General features: G+C 41.9%; 1 protein-coding gene across 1 annotated transcript in view; it reads right to left on the bottom strand.

The window, feature by feature from the left end:
* LOC311118650 (uncharacterized protein) overlaps window positions 1–24,410 on the bottom strand; it is a gene marked incomplete at both ends in the record, with an annotated part of 194,103 nt that overhangs the window by 164,600 nt on the left and 5,093 nt on the right. Inside the window, 4 exons of the mRNA XM_084157660.1 lie at window positions 1,399–1,652; window positions 2,999–3,162; window positions 6,927–7,066; window positions 8,954–9,058. Of these exons, the coding sequence (XP_084013786.1) occupies window positions 1,399–1,652; window positions 2,999–3,162; window positions 6,927–7,066; window positions 8,954–9,058 (663 nt within the window). The remainder of the gene's footprint in view (window positions 1–1,398; window positions 1,653–2,998; window positions 3,163–6,926; window positions 7,067–8,953; window positions 9,059–24,410) is intronic.

A 24,410-nucleotide genomic window follows, 5' to 3' on the forward strand; every position in this document is an offset into this window, starting at 1 on the left:
CATACTCCTGAGTGGCGCAGTGGTATAAGGCACTGCATCGCAGTGCTAACTGTGCCACTAGAGATCCTGGTTCGAATCCAGGCTCTGTCGCAGCCGGCCGCAACCGGGAGACTCATGGGCGGCGCACAATTGGCCCAGCGTCGTCCAGGGTAGGGGAGGGAATGGCCAGCAGGGATGTAGCTCAGTTGATAGAGCATGGCGTTTGCAACGCCAGGGTTGTGGGTTCGATTCCCACGGAGGGCCAGTATAAAAAAAAAATGTATTCACTAACTGTAAGTCGCTCTGGATAAGAGCGTCTGCTAAATGACTAAAATGTAAATGTAATTAGTTTTTCTCCACAAAAGGGCTTTATTACAGACAGAAATACTCCTTAGTTTCAGTGGCTGGTCTCAGACGATCACGCATGTGAAGATGCCGGATGTGGAGGTGCTGGGTTGGCGTGGTTACACGTAGTCTGCGGTTGTAAGGCCGGTTGGACGTACTGCCAAATTCTCTAAAACGATGTTGAAAGCGGCTTATGGTAGAGAAATTAACATTAAATTCTCTGGCAACAACTCTGGTGGACATTCCTGTAGTCAGCATGCCAACTGCATGCTCCATCAAAACTTGACACCTGTGGCATTGTGTTGTGTGAAAAAACTTTTTTTTCATTATTATTATTATTATTAGTCATTTAGCAGACGCTCTTATCCAGAGCAACTTACAGGAGCAATTAGGGCTAAGTGCCTTGCTCAAGGGCACATAGACAGATTTTTCACCTAGTCGGCTCGGGGATTAGAACCAGCGACCTTTCGGTTACTGGCACAACACTCTTAACCACTAAGCTACCTGCCGCCCATTTTTAGAGTGGCCTTTTATTGTCCTCAGCACAAGGTGCACCTGTGTAATGATCATGCTTTTTAATCAGCTTCTTGATATGCCACATCTGTCAGGTGGATGGATTATCTTGGCAAAGGAGAAATGCTCACTAACAGGGATGTAAACAAATTTGTGCACAGCATTTGAGGGATCTTTCATTTTAGCTCATGAAACATGGGACCAACACTTTACATGTTGCGTTTATATTTTCATCTGTACATTTGGGATATTTTCAAGAGATGCTGCTATGCCATGTTCTCTTTTTGGTTATCAACATTGTTTTTCCAAGTTAAGGGAACAAATGTGTTCATTTGTAATTTGGTTGAGGTATTCCTTTAACGGTTTCAAATCAATGAAAGCACCACGATAAAGGACGACACATATTGACAACAATGAACTAAGGAAAAACCCTGCCGCTCGTTTCTTTATTATTTAGTAGGTTAGTTGGTGAGTTGACCTGAAATCAACTGTTTTCTATAGAGAACACTACATAAAACAAGAGATGAATGTTATCACCAGTTTAACATACTGTAGGCCTACCTTCAAACCCCGGGGGGCAGTGGCATTGATAGCCTCCGATGACATCCTCACAGGTGGCACCACTGGCACACGGGGAACTCTTACACTTGTCCGTCTCCCGCTCACAGTACCTCCCCTGGAACCCGAGCTCACAGCGACAGGTATAGTTGTGTTGTTGGTCTAGACATACGCCGTGCTCAGAGCAGAGATGGCCAATACAGTGATCAACGTCCATCTCACAGTAGCTACCGCTGTATCCTCTGGGACAAAGGCAGCTGGTGACAGTGACATCCATTATAATATGATATTAACAGACACCGTTCATAGATACTTCCGACAAGTCTTAAGATGCATTAAGACTGCCTTGTAATGCATTACAGCTGTGTGTCTTAAGTGAAGTGTTACCAAAACATTTTTTGAGAATTTCTAAATGGATTTTCATTTGTTTTCTAGCATCCTAGAGGGAATTGCAAAGCAGCAATTGTTAATGGAGTTTCTAATACTTTTTCTATTCTGTATTACCCCATTGATGAGGTAACCATCGGAGCAGCGGTTGCCCTAAACATACCGTATTTCTTTATTGGATAGAGGACAGAGAGAAAGACAGGAAAGATGGGAGAGAAGTTTAGTGCCAGAATGAATGGCCTGTGACGGATTTCAACCCAACCGACACAGTATGCGTGCGCACTGAAGGCAGCAGCCTTAACCAGTAGACCACCTCAGCCTACAAATAGACAGTACTTAAAACCAGTTACAGTGCCTTCAGAAAGGATTCATACCCCTTGACTTTTTGTTGTTACAGCCTGAATTCAAAATGGATAAAAAACAAAACAAATTATCTCACCCATCTACAGACAATACCCCATAATGACAAAGTGAAAACATGTTCTTTTTTAGATTTTTGAAAATGTATTGAAAATTAAATACAGAAATATTTATATATGAGGTGTCAGATTTCACATACTGCATCTCAGATGACAGCGGAGAGGGACATGTGAAGCGGGACAACCAGAGCTTCACGGAGTGCAAAGCAATAATTGATTTTCAATATATTTGCTAAAAACAAAACACAAACATGTTTTCACTTTGTCATTATGGGGTATTGTGTGTAGATATTTTTTTTTATTAAGAATGTAATCCAGTTTAACACAACAAAATGTGGAATGTTGTTGATGTTGCACAGTTCACACAGCGCTCTGTACACAGAAATCTTGGTCGGAACCGGTCCAGGACCGGTCAAAGTCCCCTAAATAGGGGACTTAACGTTTTACTAATAAACAAATTTTTTAAATTAGTTTCCTGCAATTCTACACATTTTACCATGGTTAATGCCGTGTTCGTATGCCATCTGAGTGACTCAAACATTATAACAAAATCAATGGGCCATGACTTTTTTGAATTTTAGATTCTCCCTGACTGTTTAGTTTTTATTTTGGTGATTGTTAGTTCTAAAAGATTATCTTATTTAAAAATATGCTCAATTTCTACATACTTTTAAGTTTATACTGAAAATGATTTACCCATTTCACAATTTTTTTATATAATATTTTTTGGAGTGGCGCTAAATGAATATAGGGAAAACACTGAACAGTGTATTTGAGACCCTGCCTTAGACACTCACCTGTAACCATCAATCTCATCCACACAAGTGGCCCCGTTTTGACACCAGTGCTGAACACAATCATTGATGTTTAAGTGGCAGTTACGTCCTGCCCATCCAGGTGTACAGACACAGGTGTAACTGCTAGCGTTGTTCAAGACACAACGTCCTCCGTTGGCACATGGCTGTACACACAAAAGAGAAAATTGGCAGACACATCAATATGTATTAATTTACTCCAAAATGACATGTGAAGACATCACACAACAAGTGCTTATTCACTATGTAATACTGTACCAAATAACTCAGTCCTTTTGCAAAGCAAATCACATCTTGTTTCTTTTGAAAAGCTGGCGGAATCTTTGATATGATGTGTAGCTAGATTCAATATTGGATTCCACAGCCCAACGGCTCTTTCCTTCACTCTATTCCATGTTGTATGACATTTTGATTCTTATCAAAGACAGGATATTGTTATGAAGCGTAATGTATTGTAATGTATTGTATTTCTACATCTCATCGTGATCCACTGGGATGAATACAGTGGTTAGACATAATGCAGACAGTGATTTTCCATCAATGCGTAGATAGTGTTTGAGTTCGACAATTTACATCATAAAATACATTGTGATTGCTTCAATTAAACTATCTGCAGGGACAACACTGCTTGTGTGTGTGTGTGTGTGTGTGTGTGTGTGTGTGTGTGTGTGTGTTCCATGTTAATTTGTCTAATGAGACTACAATGTCCTGATTAATGGCAACATTCCAAACCATTTTACGGGGCAATCATCATAGAGGTGTGACTAATTTGTCAATATGCTTAGCAACGGTCAGTGAAATGTATAAAAGGTTTAAAAAACAGTTCTAATAAATGCAACAGTTGGACAATGAAGATACTTCAAACTTTATGCATTTTTTTAATCAATCAGATATTGACTGAATTATAGCACATAAAACATTGTACTGGCAAGGACAAATAATGAATGCATTTTGGTGGGATTTCAGGTATTCCATTTATTGTAAAATGTCACTTTTATCATATAATGCACTCATATATATATATTTCCTCAGTATATCAGTTATTTTTTAAATATTTTGTGACAAAATAAAGAAAATTATATGTGCCTCATTTGAATATATATACCCTGGGTGCATTTGCATAATTGAATAAATTAACATAAATGGGTGGAACTGGGCTGAAACCACCAAAAACTTGCTCTGTCTAGTCCTACCTGCGCCATCTAGATTGCCTCATTAATTATTCAGTATTGTTGTTGTCACATTCTCGTACGTTATTAAACAGGTATGTCAAGCAAGATACCCATTGGATTTAAAATCAAAACGCTTGGCTCGTACACCTATCTAAACATACTTTACATTGTTTGCGAGATCAGATATAATATCACTATAATCCAAGTGTTCCTTCTCGGAAGTTGCTTTCTAATTTGTAAACATTTCAACTGTATTCAATCATGACATTTTTTCCAAACACAAAATGAACGTTCTCTTTCTTCTCGTTCTTGTGATGGAACTGTTGAGACGGTAAATCCCAGACCAAGCGTCAGCGTTTTTATAGATGCAACGGAAAACTATTTTATTCCATTGAGCCCATTTCAGCCATTCCCAGAGTGTTTGACAGGTCATTACAAATGTTCCCGCAGACGTTACGTTAACGGGAAAAAACTAATGGCACAAGCACGAGTGGGAAAGAGTAAAATAAAAGCAATCTATTGCGTGAGATTTAGGTGCCAAGTGGATTTTGCACCCCTCAAACAGGAAATATATGGCTGAAAAGGAGAGATCCTCAGGTGGGCGGGGCATGCGCGTTGCTAATATGTTTAGTCTTCTATAAGCAGCAGCAGCCTGGGATCTAATAATATTTAATATCTTTTAAATACTTAGAACATTTTCTTTAGTTTGTCTGTAGTGCCAGATGGGCGGGGTTTGCTTTAGTCTGTCTGTAGTGCCAGATGGGCGGGGTTTGCTTTAGTCTGTCTGTAGTGCCAGATGGGCGGGGTTTGCTTTAGTCTGTCTGTAGTGCCAGATGGGCGGGGTTTGCTTTAGTCTGTCTGTAGTGCCAGATGGGCGGGGTTTGCTTTAGTCTGTCTGTAGTGCCAGATGGGCGGGGTTTGCTTTAGTCTGTCTGTAGTGCCAGATGGGCGGGGTTTGCTTTAGTCTGTCTGTAGTGCCAGATGGGCGGGGTTTGCTTTAGTCTGTCTGTAGTGCCAGATGGGCGGGGTTTGCTTTAGTCTGTCTGTAGTGCCAGATGGGCGGGGTTTGCTTTAGTCTGTATGTAGTGCTTGATGAGCGGGGTTTGCTTTAGTCTGTCTGTAGTGCCAGATGGGCGGGGTTTGCTTTAGTCTGTCTGTAGTGCCAGATGGGCGGGGTTTGGTTTAGTCTGTCTGTAGTGCCAGATGGGCGGGGTTTGCTTTAGTCTGTCTGTAGTGCCAGATGGGCGGGGTTTGCTTTAGTCTGTCTGTAGTGCCAGATGGGCGGGGTTTGCTTTAGTCTGTCTGTAGTGCCAGATGGGCGGGGTTTGCTTTAGTCTGTATGTAGTGCCAGATGGGCGGGGTTTGCTTTAGTCTGTCTGTAGTGCCAGATGGGCGGGGTTTGCTTTAGTCTGTATGTAGTGCCAGATGGGCGGGGTTTGCTTTAGTCTGTCTGTAGTGCCAGATGGGCGGGGTTTGCTTTAGTCTGTATGTAGTGCTTGATGAGCGGGGTTTGCTTTAGTCTGTCTGTAGTGCCAGATGGGCGGGGTTTGCTTTAGTCTGTCTGTAGTGCCAGATGGGCGGGGTTTGCTTTAGTCTGTATGTAGTGCCAGATGGGCGGGGTTTGCTTTAGTCTGTATGTAGTGCTTGATGAGCGGGGTTTGCTTTAGTCTGTCTGTAGTGCCAGATGGGCGGGGTTTGCTTTAGTCTGTCTGTAGTGCCAGATGGGCGGGGTTTGCTTTAGTCTGTATGTAGTGCCAGATGGGCGGGGTTTGCTTTAGTCTGTATGTAGTGCCAGATGGGCGGGGTTTGCTTTAGTCTGTATGTAGTGCCAGATGGGCGGGGTTTGCTTTAGTCTGTATGTAGTGCCAGATGGGCGGGGTTTGCTTTAGTCTGTCTGTAGTGCCAGATGGGCGGGGTTTGCTTTAGTCTGTCTGTAGTGCCAGATGGGCGGGGTTTGCTTTAGTCTGTCTGTAGTGCCAGATGGGCGGGGTTTGCTTTAGTCTGTCTGTAGTGCCAGATGGGCGGGGTTTGCTTTAGTCTGTCTGTAGTGCCAGATGGGCGGGGTTTGCTTTAGTCTGTCTGTAGTGCCAGATGGGCGGGGTTTGCTTTAGTCTGTCTGTAGTGCCAGATGGGCGGGGTTTGCTTTAGTCTGTCTGTAGTGCCAGATGGGCGGGGTTTGCTTTAGTCTGTCTGTAGTGCCAGATGGGCGGGGTTTGCTTTAGTCTGTCTGTAGTGCCAGATGGGCGGGGTTTGCTTTAGTCTGTCTGTAGTGCCAGATGGGCGGGGTTTGCTTTAGTCTGTCTGTAGTGCCAGATGGGCGGGGTTTGCTTTAGTCTGTCTGTAGTGCCAGATGGGCGGGGTTTGCTTTAGTCTGTCTGTAGTGCCAGATGGGCGGGGTTTGCTTTAGTCTGTCTGTAGTGCCAGATGGGCGGGGTTTGCTTTAGTCTGTCTGTAGTGCCAGATGGGCGGGGTTAACAAGCACAAACTAGCCCAGATCCAGCATTTAAAATGATTTAAAATGGTATTTGAACCCAGGTCTGATGTGCAGTTCGCTATCAGAGAATTGTACAGTGCGCCAAATTTGTTTGCTGGGGTTTGTTTGTTCAGTTGGGGGCATATCCTACATTTTCACGTAGCCATGCCTTGATGTCAATGGGAGATTAAGTGAAAATGTTACTTAAATGGAAGTTTGGATTCACCCCACGTTCTGCAAAAAAAATAAGTGTTGTTTCACCCACTTGTATGTTTGGAGGGCACAGTAGGCGACATGTGTACTTCAGTCCATCAGGCAGATCCAAACAATGTGTGTTTCTAGGGCATGTGGCGTTGGGTAGGGTACAGGCATTTACATCCACCTCACAGTTCTGGCCCAGAAACCCTGCAAGGAAGCAGTGAAACAGACTCATTATCATCAACACTGAGATTAGCCGCAGAGTAAAACCCAGCTGACCGGTAAAATGAGAAGGGAACAGAGTTTTCCCCCAAACAAGAAGTAAAATAGGATGAAGAGTTTGTGAAGAGATGCAAAGATTTTCTGATTGATACCATTAACTCAAACTTCTAGGGTCGGTTTCCCAAACACAGATTAAGCTTCTGGATTTAAAAGCATATTCAATGGATAATTTCCATGTTTTTTAGTCTAGGCCTAGGCTTTAAAAGGTGCAATATGCAGAAATCGCTCCGCCATTTCCTGGTTGCAAAAATTCTAATAGTTTGCCTAATTTCATTGTACCATCTAAAAAGCTGTGAAATATATTTTCAATAACCAAAATTATTGTATTTTCAGCTGTTTGAAAATGGTGTAAAAAATCGAAAGTAAAAGATGCAAAAACAAAACTTAAGTATGACAGGTATAGAAATAACACATGGACCAGATCCACCGCTTCTAAATCACATCACATCACATGTTATTGGCCACACGCACCGAATACAACAGGTGTAGACATTACAGTGAAATGCTTACTTACAAGCCCTTAAGTTTAAGAAAAAAAAAAAAAAAGCAAATCATTAAAGAGCAGCAGTAAAATAAAATAACAGTAGGGAGGCTATATACAGGGGGTACCGGTAGAGAGTCAATGTGCGGGGCCACAGGTTAGTCGAGGTAATTGAGGTAATATGTACATGTGGGTAGAGTTAAAGTGACTATGCATAAATAATAAACAGAGTAGCAGCAGCGTAAAAGAGGGGGTTGGGGTGAGGTGGGGGGGGGCAATGCAAATAGTCTGGGTAGCCATGATTAGCTGTTCAGGAGTCTTATGGCTTGGGGGTACCGCTTCTTTCTATGTCAATTTGGTCCAGGAAACGTACTTCTAATGTAACAAACTAGGTAATAGTTGACTGTAGACTGATTCTAAAGCCAGACTTTTCAAGACAAAAAAAAGACTGATCATGGCCTGCTGGAGGACAACTCGTTCAGAATAACCTGCCCTCATCTCTGGTGTTAAAGATGAGCTCCAGCGCTGTGTCCCAAATGGCACACTATTCCCCATACAGTGCACTACTTTTGACCAGAGCTCTATATATAGGAAATAGGGCGCCATTTGGGATGCTGGACAGATGGTGGTGAAGTGGACACCAGGGTCGTGCTCAATTCCATTTAAATCCTGTCAATTCAGGATGTAATCAGGAATTCCAATTATCTCCTTTGCTTCTTAATGAGGAATAAATGGAATTTGGTTTGAATTTCCGTTTCCGTCCTGAATTGACTGAATTGAAATGGAAGTGACCCCGACTCTGGTGGACGGAGTGGGGGACAATGCTCTGATTGAAAGTGCAGCATCATCTGGCAGCCCACCATAAGCTCTGCCTTGCATGCCAGTCACACACACACACACACACGCGCACACCCTCTCGTCTCCAGGGTGGGACATCTCCATCAGACTACATCAGTGAATGTAAATTCAGCCTCAGCCGGTCGAGCCAAATAAACAATTACTGCAGAATCATATTAATACAGGAGTAGAATGCCCCATGAAAGGAGAGAGTATTCCATATCACAATATTGACATAATTCTCCTGCAGTAATGAGCTCTGGCAATGAGTGGAGTGATATTCTCAGCTGTCAGTCAAAGGACAGAGTCTAAAAAGCACCGTATTCCCTTTATAGTGCACTACTTTTGACCAGGACCCATAGAACTGCTCAAAAGAAGTGCACTACACAGGGAATAAGGTTCCATTTGGGATGCATGCAATGGCTTGTTTGGGGCTGGGATGGATAGGCCCCTGCGTTAGTGAAACTGAATGTGAGGGGGCACAACATACGTACCTGGGGGACACCTGCACGTGTAGGAGCCAACAGAGTCCAAGCATGTCCCACTGTGCAGACAGGGGTTGGAGGAACACTCGTTCATTTCTGTCTCACAGTGGGGTCCTGAAAGACAAGAGGAAGACGTAGTAAAGAAATGCACACACTGATTACAGTGGGTTTTAATTAGTTTATGTAGGCATTTTAATCAACCCCTAATGTAAATGGACTCAATGATTCAATGATTTGGATTGTAAATTCCCCCTTACAATTCTGAGGGAATATTCCAAAGGCCTGCAGTTGTATAAACAGTGCAGCATTTCATTCTTTCCATTTCTCTTTAGCAATTAGAAAAGCTGTAAAAACAGCAGGAAAAACTATTTTCTAAAGCTATTATGCCGCTCAACATTAAAACGTATGAATAGTTCAAAAGTATCTTAAACTGTGAATCACAAAAGCCAATGTCTCAGAGTGCTCTCTTGTTCAAGTCTAGTTTAAATCTAGATGGTGATTCTCACAGTGCTCTCTTGTTCAAGTCTAGTTTAAATCTAGATGGTGATTCTCACAGTGCTCTCTTGTTCAAGTCTAGTTTAAATCTAGATGGTGATTCTCACTGTGCTCTCTTGTTCAAGTCTAGTTTAAATCTAGATGGTGATTCTCACTGTGCTCTCTTGTTCAAGTCTAGTTTAAATCTAGATGGTGATTCTCACAGTGCTCTCTTGTTCAAGTCTAGTTTAAATCTAGATGGTGATTCTCACAGTGCTCTCTTGTTCAAGTCTAGTTTAAATCTAGATGGTGATTCTCACAGTGCTCTCTTGTTCAAGTCTAGTTTAAATCTAGATGGTGATTCTCACTGTGCTCTCTTGTTCAAGTCTAGTTTAAATCTGGATGGTGATTCTCACAGTGCTCTCTTGTTCAAGTCTAGTTTAAATCTAGATGGTGATTCTCACAGTGCTCTCTTGTTCAAGTCTAGTTTAAATCTAGATGGTGATTCTCACTGTGCTCTCTTGTTCAAGTCTAGTTTAAATCTAGATGGTGATTCTCACAGTGCTCTCTTGTTCAAGTCTAGTTTAAATCTAGATGGTGATTCTCACAGTGCTCTCTTGTTCAAGTCTAGTTTAAATCTAGATGGTGATTCTCACAGTGCTCTCTTGTTCAAGTCTAGTTTAAATCTAGATGGTGATTCCTACAGTGCTCTCTTGTTCAAGTCTAGTTTAAATCTAGATGGTGATTCTCACAGTGCTCTCTTGTTCAAGTCTAGTTTAAATCTAGATGGTGATTCTCACAGTGCTCTCTTGTTCAAGTCTAGTTTAAATCTAGATGGTGATTCTCACTGTGCTCTCTTGTTCAAGTCTAGTTTAAATCTAGATGGTGATTCTCACAGTGCTCTCTTGTTCAAGTCTAGTTTAAATCTAGATGGTGATTCTCACAGTGCTCTCTTGTTCAAGTCTAGTTTAAATCTAGATGGTGATTCTCACAGTGCTCTCTTGTTCAAGTCTAGTTTAAATCTAGATGGTGATTCTCACAGTGCTCTCTTGTTCAAGTCTAGTTTAAATCTAGATGGTGATTCTCACTGTGCTCTCTTGTTCAAGTCTAGTTTAAATCTAGATGGTGATTCTCACAGTGCTCTCTTGTTCAAGTCTAGTTTAAATCTAGATGGTGATTCTCACAGTGCTCTCTTGTTCAAGTCTAGTTTAAATCTAGATGGTGATTCTCACAGTGCTCTCTTGTTCAAGTCTAGTTTAAATCTAGATGGTGATTCCTACAGTGCTCTCTTGTTCAAGTCTAGTTTAAATCTAGATGGTGATTCTCACAGTGCTCTCTTGTTCAAGTCTAGTTTAAATCTAGATGGTGATTCTCACAGTGCTCTCTTGTTCAAGTCTAGTTTAAATCTAGATGGTGATTCTCACAGTGCTCTCTTGTTCAAGTCTAGTTTAAATCTAGCTCAGATATAACCTTCCTACGTAATAAATCTAGATGGTGATTTAATTGTTCTACAGTGATTTAGTCGATAAGCTCCTACCATACAGGGGATTCCTCTCAGATGTGACTGGGGAAGTGATTTATCATAAACGTCCATTCATCAATAATGGCAAATTCAATACATGTAGCAAAAGCCCCTCTTGAAAGAGTCAAACTCAGGATGTGTCCCAAATGGTACCCTATTCCCTATATTAGTGCACTACTTTTGACCAGGATACCCTATAAGTGCACTATAAAGGGAATAGGGTGCCATTTGGGACGAAGCCTCAGTCTACTGTACAGCAGACCTACTGTGATTAATATCATAACGTTCTTTCTCCAGGTCGTTTTATATATATATATATATATATATATATATATATATATATATATATATATATATAAGAAACGCCACATTGTGCAGCTGCAAATTGTACAAATCCATGTCAACAGCAATGTGCAAAGATATCTGTCAGAAAAATATATAATACAGGTAGTACTGTCAACGGGTGGGGGGGGTAATTCTTCATGCGCAGCGTAACATGGAAGATGGAAGATGAAACATGACCCAATAAATAACCGGCATAAATATTTGTTTACTGCAAAGGAACTCGCCATCGGATTATTAAGTAATGCATTTCAGTGTGTGCATTTCTTTTTTTTACCATGGGAGACAGAATGCATAATCCAGACTGACAAAAAACACATAAATAATAATTCTACCAACTACTAAGTCAACTCTCTACTGCTCTTCATTCATGTTGTCATAAGCAGAGCAGAAGACACATTTCTGATGTAACACTTGGACAAATAAAGTTGTATTGTACAAAACATTACCCCAAAATGTTTGGAGCCTTCAATAGAGCCACACGGGAAGGAAACCAATAATGGTCCAGTCCAGTCCAGCTGCCTTGGCTGACAGCTGTAACCTAGCCTGGGTGGCAGTCCGCTTGTCATCCAGAAGGAGTTGGAAAGAGAGCAGAAACCGACTGGCTCCCAGGCTAGCAAAAACCCGCAGAAGAAGAAGAATGGGTCTGTTGGGGTGATGATGATGAATGTGAGTCGGTCAGGTAAACTGGTAATTGAAAGGTCAGGTAAACTGATCATTGAAAGGTCAGGTAAACTGATCATTGAAAGGTCAGGTAAACTGGTAATTGAAAGGTCAGGTAAACTGATCATTGAAAGGTCAGGTAAACTGGTAATTGAAAGGTCAGGTAAACTGATCATTGAAAGGTCAGGTAAACTGGTAATTGAAAGGTCAGGTAAACTGATCATTGAAAGGTCAGGTAAACTGGTAATTGAAAGGTCAGGTAAACTGGTCATTGAAAGGTCAGATAAACTGATCATTGAAAGGTCACAGTGAGTGGGTAGCTGATATAGAAGCCAGGTTATAACCTGGGGATGTGTCCCAGATGGCACTGTTCCCTATATAGAGTACGACTTTTGACCATCCCAGGTGTTGACAGTTAAAAGCAGGAAGTGATGAGAAAGCCCCCTGAGATGAAGCAACATAACGGTAAGACAGGAATATACAGTTGAAGTCGGAGGTTTACATACACTTAGGTTGGAGTCATTAAAACTTGTTTTCAACAACTCCACAAATTTCTTGTTAACAAGCTATAGTTTGGGCAAGTCGGGTAGGACATCTAATTTGTGCATGACACAAGTAATTTTTCCAACAATTGTTTACAGACAGATTATTTCACAATTCACTGTATCACAATTCCAGTGAGTCAGAAGATTACATAAACAAATTTGACTGTGCCTTAAAACAGCTTGGAAAATTCCAGAAAATGATGTCATGGCTGTAGAAGCTTCTGATAGGCCAATTGACATAATTTGAGTCAATTGGAGGTGTACCTGTGGATGTATTTCAAGGCCTACCTTCAAACTCAGTGCCTCTTTGCTTGACATCATGGGAAAATCAAAATAAATCAGCCAAGACATCAGAAAAAAAATTGTAGACCTCCACAAGTCTGGTTCATCCTTGGGAGCAATTTCCAAACGCCTGAAGGTACCACATTCATCTGTACAAACAATAGTCTGCAAGTATAAACACCATGGGACCACGCAGCCGTCATACCGCTCAGGAAGAAGACACGTTCTGTCTCCTAGAGATGAACGTACTTTGGTGTGAAAAGTGCAAATCAATCCCAGAACAACAGCAAAGGACCTTGTCAAGATGCTGGAGGAAACAGGTACAAAAGTATCTATATCCACAGTAAAACGAGTCCTATATCGATATAACCTGAAAGGCCGCTCAGCAAGGAAGAAGCCACTGCTCCAAAACGGCCATAAAAAAGGCAGACTACGGTTTGCAAATGCACATGGGGACAAAGATCGTACTTTTTGGAGAAATGTCCTCTGGTCTGATGAAACAAAAATAGAACTGTTTGGCCATAATGACCATCGTTATGTTAGGAGGAAAAACGGGGAGGCTTGCAAGCCGAAGAACACCATCCCAACCGTGAAGCACGGGGGTGGCAGCATCATGCTGTGGGGGTGCTTTGCTGCAGGAGGGACTGGTGCACTTCACAAAATAGATGGCATCATGAGGAAGGAAAATTATCTGGATATATTGAAACAACATCTCAAGACATCAGTCAGGAAGTTAAAGCTTGGTCGCAAATGGGTCTTCCAAATGGACAATGATCCCAAGCATACTTCCAAAGTTGTGGCAAAATGGCTTAAGGACAAAAAAGTCAAGGTATTGGAGTGGCCATCACAAAGCCCTGACCTCAATCCTATAGAAAATGTGTGGGCAGAACTGAAAAAGTGTGTGCGAGCAAGGAGGCCTACAAACCTGACTCAGTTATACCAGCTCTGTCAGGAGGAATGGGCCAAAATTCACCCAATTTATTGTGGTAAGCTTGTGGAAGGCTGCCCGAAACGTTTGACCCAAGTTAAACAATTTAAAGGCAATGCTACCAAATACTAATTGAGTGCATGTAAACTTCTGACCCACTGGGAATGTGAAAAAGGAACACTCCTGAGTGGCGCAGTGGTCTAAGGCACTGCATCGCAGTACTAACTGTGCCACTAGAGATCCTGGTTCGAATCCAGGCTCTGTCGCAGCCGGCCGCGACCGGGAGACTCAGGGGCGGCGCACAATTGGCCCAGCGTCGTCCAGGGTAGGGGAGGGAATGGCCGGCAGGGATGTAGCTCAGTTGATAGAGCATGGCGTTTTTGCAACGCCAGGGTTGTGGGTTCGATTCCCACGGGGGGCCAGTATAAAAAAAAATATATGTATTCACTAACTGTAAGTCGCTCTGGATAAGAGCGTCTGCTAAATGACTAAAATGTAAATGTAAAAAAATGCTGAAATAAATCATTCTCTATTCTATTATTCTGACATTTCACATTCTTAAAATAAAGTGGTGATCCTAACTGACCTAAGACAGGGAATTCTTTACTAGGATTAAATGTCAGGAATTGTGAAAAACTGAGTTTAAATGTATTTGGCTAAGGTGTATGTAAACTTCCGACTTCAACTGTAATTGGAAGGATGGAAGTAAATGCAGGTCATTCAAGTCAACTAGAGATAAATGTACAGAGTAGTATCAGATGGAAATATGTGCTCCTATGAACGTATCAGTCTGTCTGTCTTGTACTGTTAATATATTATGTCATATGGATTAGAAATGGGCACGGTTATTAGAATATTCAAATATCCGAAAGGGCGTTAGTATTCAAACATTTTTGTAGGTCTATTTAGGTCTTAATTAAATGATCGTTGTGACATAGTTACATAAAAGGATACACCATGACATTTGAAAGTCTTAATATAATAAAACAAACTTTTGAATGTAATTTTTATGACGGTGCGTTGAGCTATTGCTGCACATTTAGCCCTCCAGTCAGCCCTGACACGTGTATACTATTAACCCCTCTTTAAATAGAGATTACAGGCGCACACCTAACGGAGGACCTGGCACAGATCAATGCAAAACACTCATCAATATTATTGATATCATTCTAATAGTGAAATAATTTCACACTAATATGGATAACAACATTGTGTTGTGTTAGGCTATGTTATGTCAATATTAATCTCGGTTAACCCAGAACTAGTGGTCCTCTGTAGCTCAGCTGGTAGAGCACGGCGCTTGTAACGCCAAGGTAGTGGGTTCGATCCCCGGGACCACCCATACACAAAAAATAAAATAATGTATGCACGCATGACTGTAAGTCGCTTTGGATAAAAGCGTCTGCTAAATGGCATATTATTATTATTATTATTAACTAGAATCTCACGTAATTAGGACAGTTATGTTTACTTAGTCTGTCCACGAGAGATTATGTCAATATATACTAAACAAAAATATAAACGCAACATGTAAAGTGTTTCATGAGCTAAAATAAAAGATCCTAGAAATGTTCCATATGCACAAAAAGCTTATTTCTCTCAGGTTTTAGGAACACATTTGTTTACATCCCTGTTAGTGAGGATTTTTCCTTTGCCAAGATAATCCATCCACCTGATAGGTGTGGCATATCAAGAAGCTGATTAAACAGCATGATCATTACACAGGTGCACCTTGTGCTGGGGACAATAAAAGGCCACTAAAATGTGCAGTTTTTTCACACAACACAATGCCACAGATGTCTCAAGTTGTGAGTGAGCGTGCAATTGGAATGCTGACTGCAGGAATGTCCACCAGAACAGTTGAATGTTGAATTCTCTACCATAAAACGCCCAGTCATGTGAAATCCATAGATTAGGGTCTAATGAATTTATTTCAATTGACTGATTTCCTTTTATGAAATGTAACTCTGTAAATTCGTTTAAACTGTTGCATATTGCGTTTATATTTTTGTTCAATATAGAACAAATCAATCTCTCTCAGTGAGCATGGTATGCTCCCCTGAATATTTCCAAAATTCACATTATGAGCATTTACCTAGTTAAAGAAATAATCCTCAAAACCACCTCAAAATGTTTTCATGAAATATCATAAATACCTTCGACACTGAAGCACGAAGGTCATGTAGTAAACCATGAACCGTCAATGAGGAATAAACTTGGAAATGGTTCAGGGTGAATGTTTGTGATTATTTCAACGTTATACATTGGGATTAATTTGCCATTTCTAAAGCTCCAGGTTAGGTGAAGTGGATAATGACATGTGCATCTCAGATGAATTATGCAATGGAAACCAATTATAACATGATTAAATCTTTCTGCAAAGCAAACTTAATTACTAATGTACCATGAACTTTGTACATTAGCGTAGGAACGTTCACAGAAAAGCACGTAAAGGATATTGAGATAAATGAGAGAAAGGCAACAGGCCTTAACCAGATCTGGGTTAAAATAGTTTTAAAAAATATTAAATACTTTGCAGCATTTGCTTTAGCCTGCCTGGAGTGGGAGTGCCACTTAGGCAGGGTTTTGGTTTGCTCTTTTGAGACTTTCCTGTTGGTTCCATCACAGCAGGCAAGCCCAATCAAGCACAGATACAGTATTTTAAATGATTTTGAATAGTATTTGGACACAGGAACCCTGACAATAGAATTATGAACTGAGATTAGTGTGTGTATGTGGCTATGTCCAAGTGAATCACAGCTCTTCGTTGATGCATCATGGAGAGAGAGAGCACAGTGAGGTTCAATGTTACGTTCCAAATGGCACCCTATTCCCTATATAGTGCACTACTTTTGACCAGAGCCCTATGAACCCTATGAGCCCTGGTCAAAAGTAGTGCACTATAAAGGGAATATGGTGCCATTTGGGACACAGCCCAGACCTCAGATCTCCAGCACCATCTAGCCAGCTCATAAATGCCCAGAGAGGACTTGGCTGGTGTCAGGAATTGGCTCATATACTACAGATCTTGGGCACCGTCCAAGGCCAAAGCAACACACTATGCAAACCTTTGCAAAAATGATACAATTGTGATCAATTGTACTTTCAGAAAGAACACCACCTCCAAGGAAGCCCTCTGCTTAATGATTAATTTCTTACTGTACAGCATGGGTCGGCAACAGAAAATATTTGTGATAGCATTTATACTTTTTGTACTACAAATGAGCTCCCAATGCATTTCAATGGCAAAAAAAAGGTCCATAGACTTGAATGGTAACAAAATGTAAGATTCTAGACCCATCTCCTCTTTCACCGTTTAAGCTATCAACCCCAAACCAACGTTGATATGTTCAGACTGCCCCTACTTAGATTACCCGTCTAAGGATTTGTTATACTATGTACAGTATACTTTCTGAACTATAACGATTTAAACTTTGCATAACATAACATGGGTTTGAATGAGAACCATAGGAATACAGAGGTAGCTTTTTAAAATGGTCCTGCTCCTTGGCCAGTTAAGCTTCAAGACCAACTTTAAAACATTCAGGCTATCCTAACTTAAAACTCTTTAAAATCTTTATCAACTATAACTACACTGAACAAAAATATAAATACAACATGCAACAATTTCAAAGATTTTACTGAGTTACAGTTCATATAAGGAAATCAGTCAATTGAAATAAATTCATTAGGCCCTAAACTATGGATTCCACATGACTGGGAATAGAGATATGCATCTGTTGGTCAGATAACTTAAAAAAAAAAAATAGTAGGGTAAGTATGTCTGGTGAGTATGCAGGCCATGGAAGAACTGGGATATTTTCAGCTTCTAGGAATTGTCTATAGATCCTTGTGACATGGGGCCGTGCCTTATCATGCTGAAACATGAGGTGATGGTGGCGGATGAATGGCACGACAATGGGCCTCAGGATCTCGTCACGGTATCTCTGTGCATTCAAATTGCCATCGATAAAATGCAATTGTGTAGCCCACACAACGCCATACAAGCTGTCTGCCATCTGTCCGGTACAGTTGAAACCGGGATTCATCCATGAAGAGCACACTTCTCCAGCGTGCCAGTGGCCATCGAAGGTTGAGCATTTGTCCACTGAAGTCAGTTATGTCGCCGAACTGCAGCCAGGTGAGTTTGACAAGCACGCAGATGAGCTTCCCTGAGACGGTTTCTGACAGTTTGTACAGAAATTCTTTAGTTGTGCAAACCCACAGTTTCATCAGCTGTCTGGGTGGCTGGTCTCAGACGATCGATCCCGCAGGTGAAGAAGCCGGATGTGGAGGTCCTGGGCTGGCGTGGTTACACATGGTCTGTGGTTGTGAGGCCGGTTGGGCGTACTGCCAAATTCTCTACAACTATGTTTGAGGTGGCTTATGGTAGAGAAATTAACAAATTATCTGGCAACAGCTCTGGTGGGCATTCCTGCAGTCAGCATGCCAATTGCACGCTCCCTCAAAACTTGAGACATCTGTGGCATTGTGTTGTGTCACAAAACTGCACAGAATAGAGTGGCCTTTTATTGTCCCCCAGCACAAGGTGCACCTGTGTAATGATCATACTATTTAATCAGCTTCTTGATATGCCACACCTGTCAGGTGGATGGATTATCTTGGAAAAGGAGAAATGCTCACTAACAGGGATGTAAACACATTTGTGCACACAATTTGAGAGAAATAAGCTTTTTGTGCGTATTGAACATTTCTGGGATCTTTTAATTCAGTTCATGAAACGTGGGACCAACACTTTACATGTTGCTTTTATAGTTGTGCTCAGTGTATGTACACATTTGCATAAATGTGCATAAACTTCAAATTCTTAAAAACTTTGATCAACTATAACTGTAATATTTGCATAAAATAACTCCACAACAGTAATTCTTTAACCGTTCAAGCTAGACACACCAAACCAACTTTCACATGTTCAGGCTATTCTATACTATCAATCAATAGATCCTTCACAAGCTAGCAAGCACACCATATTTTCTAGTTATAATTATTTTTCAGCCCCTGATCATTTGCGCCAACAAAAAAATCGGCCCGTGGCTGAATCTAGTTGCCTACCCCTGCTGTACAGTACATTTTCTTGAAGCATGTGGCTGGCCTTACGTCATTACAATCAGATTATCTGGTTGTAAACTGGTTGAAATGATGTCATAACTACATGATCTGTTTGTAATGATGTAATTTCAACCAGTTGCCCGCTAGATCTACTCTTTCAGCCAGAGTTCATTTGACGCCTTTCGGTTTGTCTTTGGAGATTCTACCATAGCTCCAGTTTTACTTCCTGCATACCATTGGAGACACACACAGGTTTACAACAGGCACGTCTGTCTCCCTGTCTGTCTCCCTGTCTGTCTCCCTGTCTGTCTCCCTGCCTGTATCCCTGTCTGTCTCCCTGCCTGTCTCCCTGTCTGTCTCCCTGTCTGTCTCCCTGTCTGTCTCCCTGTCTGTCTCCCTGCCTGTCTCCCTGTCTGTCTCCCTGTCTGTCTCCCTGCCTGTCTCCCTGCCTGTCTCCCTGCCTGTCTCCCTGCCTGTCTCCCTGTCTGTCTCCCTGTCTGTCTCCCTGCCTGTCTCCCTGTCTGTCTCCCTGTCTGTCTCCCTGTCTGTCTCCCTGTCTGTCTCCCTGCCTGCCTGTCTGTCAGTCTGCATTCAGCTGCAGTAGAGCACTGTGATGTACTATATATCATGTCTAATCAAACTCCATAAAACGTGAGCACTGGAACAATGAAAGGGGGCATTTTACTATGGCCATTTTACGTTTATTGTCTGCTTTCTTTGCTTAGAGAACGGTATGCATTGGTAGAGATGTGTTTTATTGTAGATACTAGTGCAGTACTACCGTAGACATCACAAGCCACTAAATCTACCTTTTATGAGGAAACAGGAAGTGGGCGGAATATAAACATTCAGAGTAAGTTAAAAAGGTTTGTGGGAAGCACGTGGAGTTGTCTAATAAAATCTGAGCTCTAACATTGTTGATATACAGTGAGGGAAAAAAGTATTTGATCCCCTGCTGATTTTGTACGTTTGCCCACTGACAAAGAAATGATCAGTCTATAATTTTAATGGTAGGTTTATTTGAACAGTGAGAGAAAAATCCAGAAAAACGCATGTCAAAAATGTTAGAAATTGATTTGCATTTTAATGAGTGAAATAAGTATTTGACCCCCTCTCAATCAGAAAGATTTCTGGCTCCCAGGTGTCTTTTATACAGGTAACGAGCTGAGATTAGGAGCACACTCTTAAAGGGAGTGCTCCTAATCTCAGCTTGTTACCTGTATAAAAGACACCTGTCCACAGAAGCAATCAATCAATCAGATTCCAAACTCTCCACCATGGCCAAGACCAAAGAGCTCTCCAAGGATGTCAGGGACAAGATTGTAGACCTACACAAGGCTGGTATGGGCTACAAGACCATCGCCAAGCAGCTTGGTGAGAAGGTGACAGTTGGTGCGATTATTCGCAAATGGAAGAAACACAAAATAACTGTCAATCTCCCTCGGCCTGGGGCTCCATGCAAGAGCTCACCTCGTGGAGTTGCAATGATCATGAGAACGGTGAGGAATCAGCCCAGAACTACACGGGAGGATCTTGTCAATGATCTCAAGGCAGCTGGGACCATAGTCACCAAGAAAACAATTGGTAACACACTACGCCGTGAAGGACTGAAATCCTGCAGCGCCCGCAAGGTCCCCCTGCTCAAGAAAGCACATATACATGCCCATCTGAAGTTTACCAATGAACATCTGAATGATTCAGAGGAGAACTGGGTGAAAGTGTTGTGGTCAGATGAGACCAAAATGGAGCTCTTTGGCATCAACTCAACTCGCCGTGTTTGGAGGAAGAATGCTGCCTATGACCCCAAGAACACCAACCCACCGTCAAACATGGAGGTGGAAACATTATGCTTTGGGGGTGTTTTTCTGCTAAGGGGACAGGACAACTTCACGGCATCAAAGGGACGATGGACGGGGCCATGTACCGTCAAATCTTGGGTGAGAACATCATTCCCTCAGCCAGGGCATTGAAAATGGGACGTGGATGGGTATTCCAGCATGACAATGACCCAAAATACACGGCCAAGGCAACAAAGGAGTGGCTCAAGAAGAAGCACATTAAGGTCCTGGAGTGGCCTAGCCAGTCTCCAGACCTTCATCCCATAGAAAATATGTGGAGGGAGCTGAAGATTCGAGTTGCCAAACGTCAGCCTCGAAACCTTAATGACTTGGAGAAGATCTGCAAAGAGGAGTGGGACAAAATCCCTCCTGAGATGTGTGCAAACCTGGTGGCCAACTACAAGAAACGTCTGACCTCTGTGATTGCCAACAAGGGTTTTGCCACCAAGTACTAAGTCATGTTTTGCAGAGGGGTCAAATACTTATTTCCCTCATTAAAATGCAAATCAATTTATAACATTTTTGACATGCGTTTTTCTGGATTTTTTTGTTGTTATTCTGTCTCTCACTGTTCAAATAAACCTACCATTAAAATTATAGACTGATAATTTCTTTGTCAGTGGGCAAACGTACAAAATCAGCAGGGGATCAAATACTTTTTTCCCCCACTGTATGAACACTGACAACCACAACAACTTTGGTTCGGTGATTGAAGCAGTGGTACAACCATCTACTGCATATCGTGAGCAGAGAGCGAGAAACATGATATTTAATCCATTTAAATGTATTCATTTTAAAACCTTCTTTAGTCATCCTAAAATGCATATACTATAAAACCTCCTTTAGCCATCCTAAAATGTAAGTATCTTCTCTTTGAAATCCTCCTTGGAATCCCTATTAGATGTTTTAACTTAATAAAGCAATTAACCCTAATATTCTCCTGCTACTTGATTTCAAACTATGATTGCTTCCACTTAGAGAAGAACGCAGCAGTTCCTCAGACAGTCTGTTGTTTCAAGGGCCATATAAAAAGAGACAGGATATGGAGCGGAGATTAGCTTTTTTAAATCCACAAGACTGAATTACTGGTGTTCTGGGACTCCTTGGCTTTTCAATAGCTGTGTGATTTCAATTAGGGGACTCTGATAGGAGATATAGCAAAGGCAGGGGAAAGATACGGACAACAAAAGGCATGGTCTGCGTCCCAAATGGCATCATATTCCCTTCGTAGTGTACTACTTTTGGACCAGGACCCATAGGGCTCTGATCAAAAGTAGCGCACCCTATAGGGAATAGGGTGCCATTTCAGACACATGCCCTATCTCCGAAGAATCTGCCCTTCTAAAGTTTGAACTTTGTCTCGCTCATGGAATTCATAGTGTCTCTTCAGCATGTCACTGGACATTTTTTGGCAGATTACAATCGGGTGCTTGGCATTTTGTGATGGCCTTTTGGACAGCACCTTGTCTGCTTGCCTGGAAGAAGAAAATAAACCCTTGTCTGGGGGAAGAAACTATAAAGCCATGCAAGGTGAAAATGCCTCCAATGTCTGTACAGTTTCCATAAGGACTTCATGACACATTCATAACCCATTCATAACCAATTCAGTGCATTCGGAAAGTATTCAGACCCCTTGACTTTTTCCACATTTTGTTACATTACAGCCTTATTCTAAAATTCATTAAATTGTTTTTTTCCCTCATCAATCTACACAGAATACCCCATAATGACAAAGCAAAAACAGGTTTTTCGAAATTTTTGCAAATGTATATATATAAAAAAAACTTTAATATCACATTAGATAATTATTCAGACCCTTTACTCAGTACTTTGTTGAAGCACCTTTGGGAGTGATTACAGCCTCAAGTCTTCTTGGGTATGACGCTACAAGCTTGACACACCTATATTTGAGGAGTTTCTCCCATTCTTCTCTGCAGATCCTCTCAAGCTCTGTCAGGTTGGATGGGGAGCGTCGCTGCACAGCTATTTTCAGGTCTCTCCAGAGATGTTCGATCGGGTTCAAATCCGGGCTCTGGCTGGGCAACTCAAGGACATTCAAAGACCCGAAGCCACTCCTGTGTTGTCTTGGCTGTGTGCTTAGGGTCATTGTCCTGTTGGAAGGTGAACCTTCGCCACCAGTCTGAGGTCCTGAGTGCTCTGGAGCAGGTTTTCATCAAGGATCTCTCTGTACTTTGCTCCGTTCATCTTTCCCTCGATCCTGACTAGTCTCCCAGTCCCTGAAAATTAAAAGCGTCCCCACAGCATGATGCTGCCACCACCATACTTCACCGTAGGGATGGTGCCAGGTTTCCTCCAGACGTGACGCTTGGCATTCAGGCCATAGAGTTAAATCTTGGTTTCATCAGACCAGAGAATCTTGTTTCTCGTGGTCTGAGAGTCCTTTAGGTGCCTTTTGGCAAACTCCAAGCGGGCTGTCATGTTACTGAGGAGTGGCTTCCGTCTGGCCACTCTACCATAAAGACCTGATTGGTGGAGTGCTGCAGAGATGGTTGTCCTTCTGGAAGGTTCTCCCATTCCACAGAGGAACTCTGGAGCTCTGTCAGAGTGACTATCAGGTTCTTGGTCACCTCCCTGACCAAGGCCCTTCTCACCTGATTGCTCATTTTGGCCAGGCAGCCAGCTCTAGGCAGAGAATTGGTGGTTCCATTTAAGAATGATGGAGGCCACTGAGTTTTTGGGGACCTTCAATGCTGCAGATTTTTTTTTTTTTTACTCTTCCCCAGATCTGTGCCTCGACACAATCCTGTCTCGGAGCTCTACGGACAATTCCTTCGACCTCATGGCTTGGTTTTTGCTCTGACATGCACTGTCAACTGTGGGACCTTATATAGACAGGTGTGTGTCTTTCCAAATCATGTCCAATCAATTGAATTTACCACAGGTGGACTCCAATCAAGTTGTAGAAACATCTTAAGGATGATCAATGGAAACAGAAGCTCAATTTCAAGTCTCATAGCAAAGGGTCGGAATACTTATGTAAATAAGGTATCTGTTTTTTAAATGTTTTATAAATGAGCAAAAATGTCGAAAAACCTGTTTTCGCTTTGTTATTATGGGGTATTGTGTGTAGATTGAGGAGGGAAAAAAAGTATTTAATCAATTTTAGAGTAAGGCTGTAACGTAACAAAATGTGGAAAAAGGGAAGGGGTCTGAATACTTTCCGAATGCACTGTATATGTGCAGTAAGCAATTCATAAATGCTTATGCCATCGGCCGCAAATTCATATTTTTCTTGTCTGAATAAAAACGTAAATATCAGGGGCTTGAGCAATGCACTCAGAAATGTTTGATCTACTCCAGACAGTCTGGTCCTGAGGGGCTTCGAGACGGGTTCTGAAATTAAACAGGCCTTCTGAAAGTCCGCCCGCATGAACGCTTCATAATTCCACATCGAAAAAGGATCCCTGGATGCCTAGGGCCGTGTCCCAAATGGAACCCTTTTCCCTACATAGCGCAGTACTTATGACCAGGAGGAGCCCTATGAGCCCTGGACAAAAGTAGTTCACTAAATAGGGAATAGGGTGTCATTTGGCAAGGATGGTGATGGGGTTCCATCAGGCACTGAGGTGCTGCCACATTGTGAGACGATTTTCCATCAGCGAAGTGGCAACAGATATTTGAGACTGGCGCAGCACAAAAAAAGCCCTAGCTCATGTAATGCTATGTAAGGACTTATCGGAGTGACAGGTGTGAGTGTGTCAGCTAAGATGGGGACTGAGGTTCTGCTGACAGGATTGAGAGGGAGGGAAGACTGAAGACGTGAAATGAAGAGAACCACTTT

The sequence above is a fragment of the Coregonus lavaretus genome (assembly GCF_964263955.1).
Source record: "Coregonus lavaretus genome assembly, chromosome: 1".
Classification (NCBI taxonomy): domain Eukaryota; kingdom Metazoa; phylum Chordata; class Actinopteri; order Salmoniformes; family Salmonidae; genus Coregonus; species Coregonus lavaretus.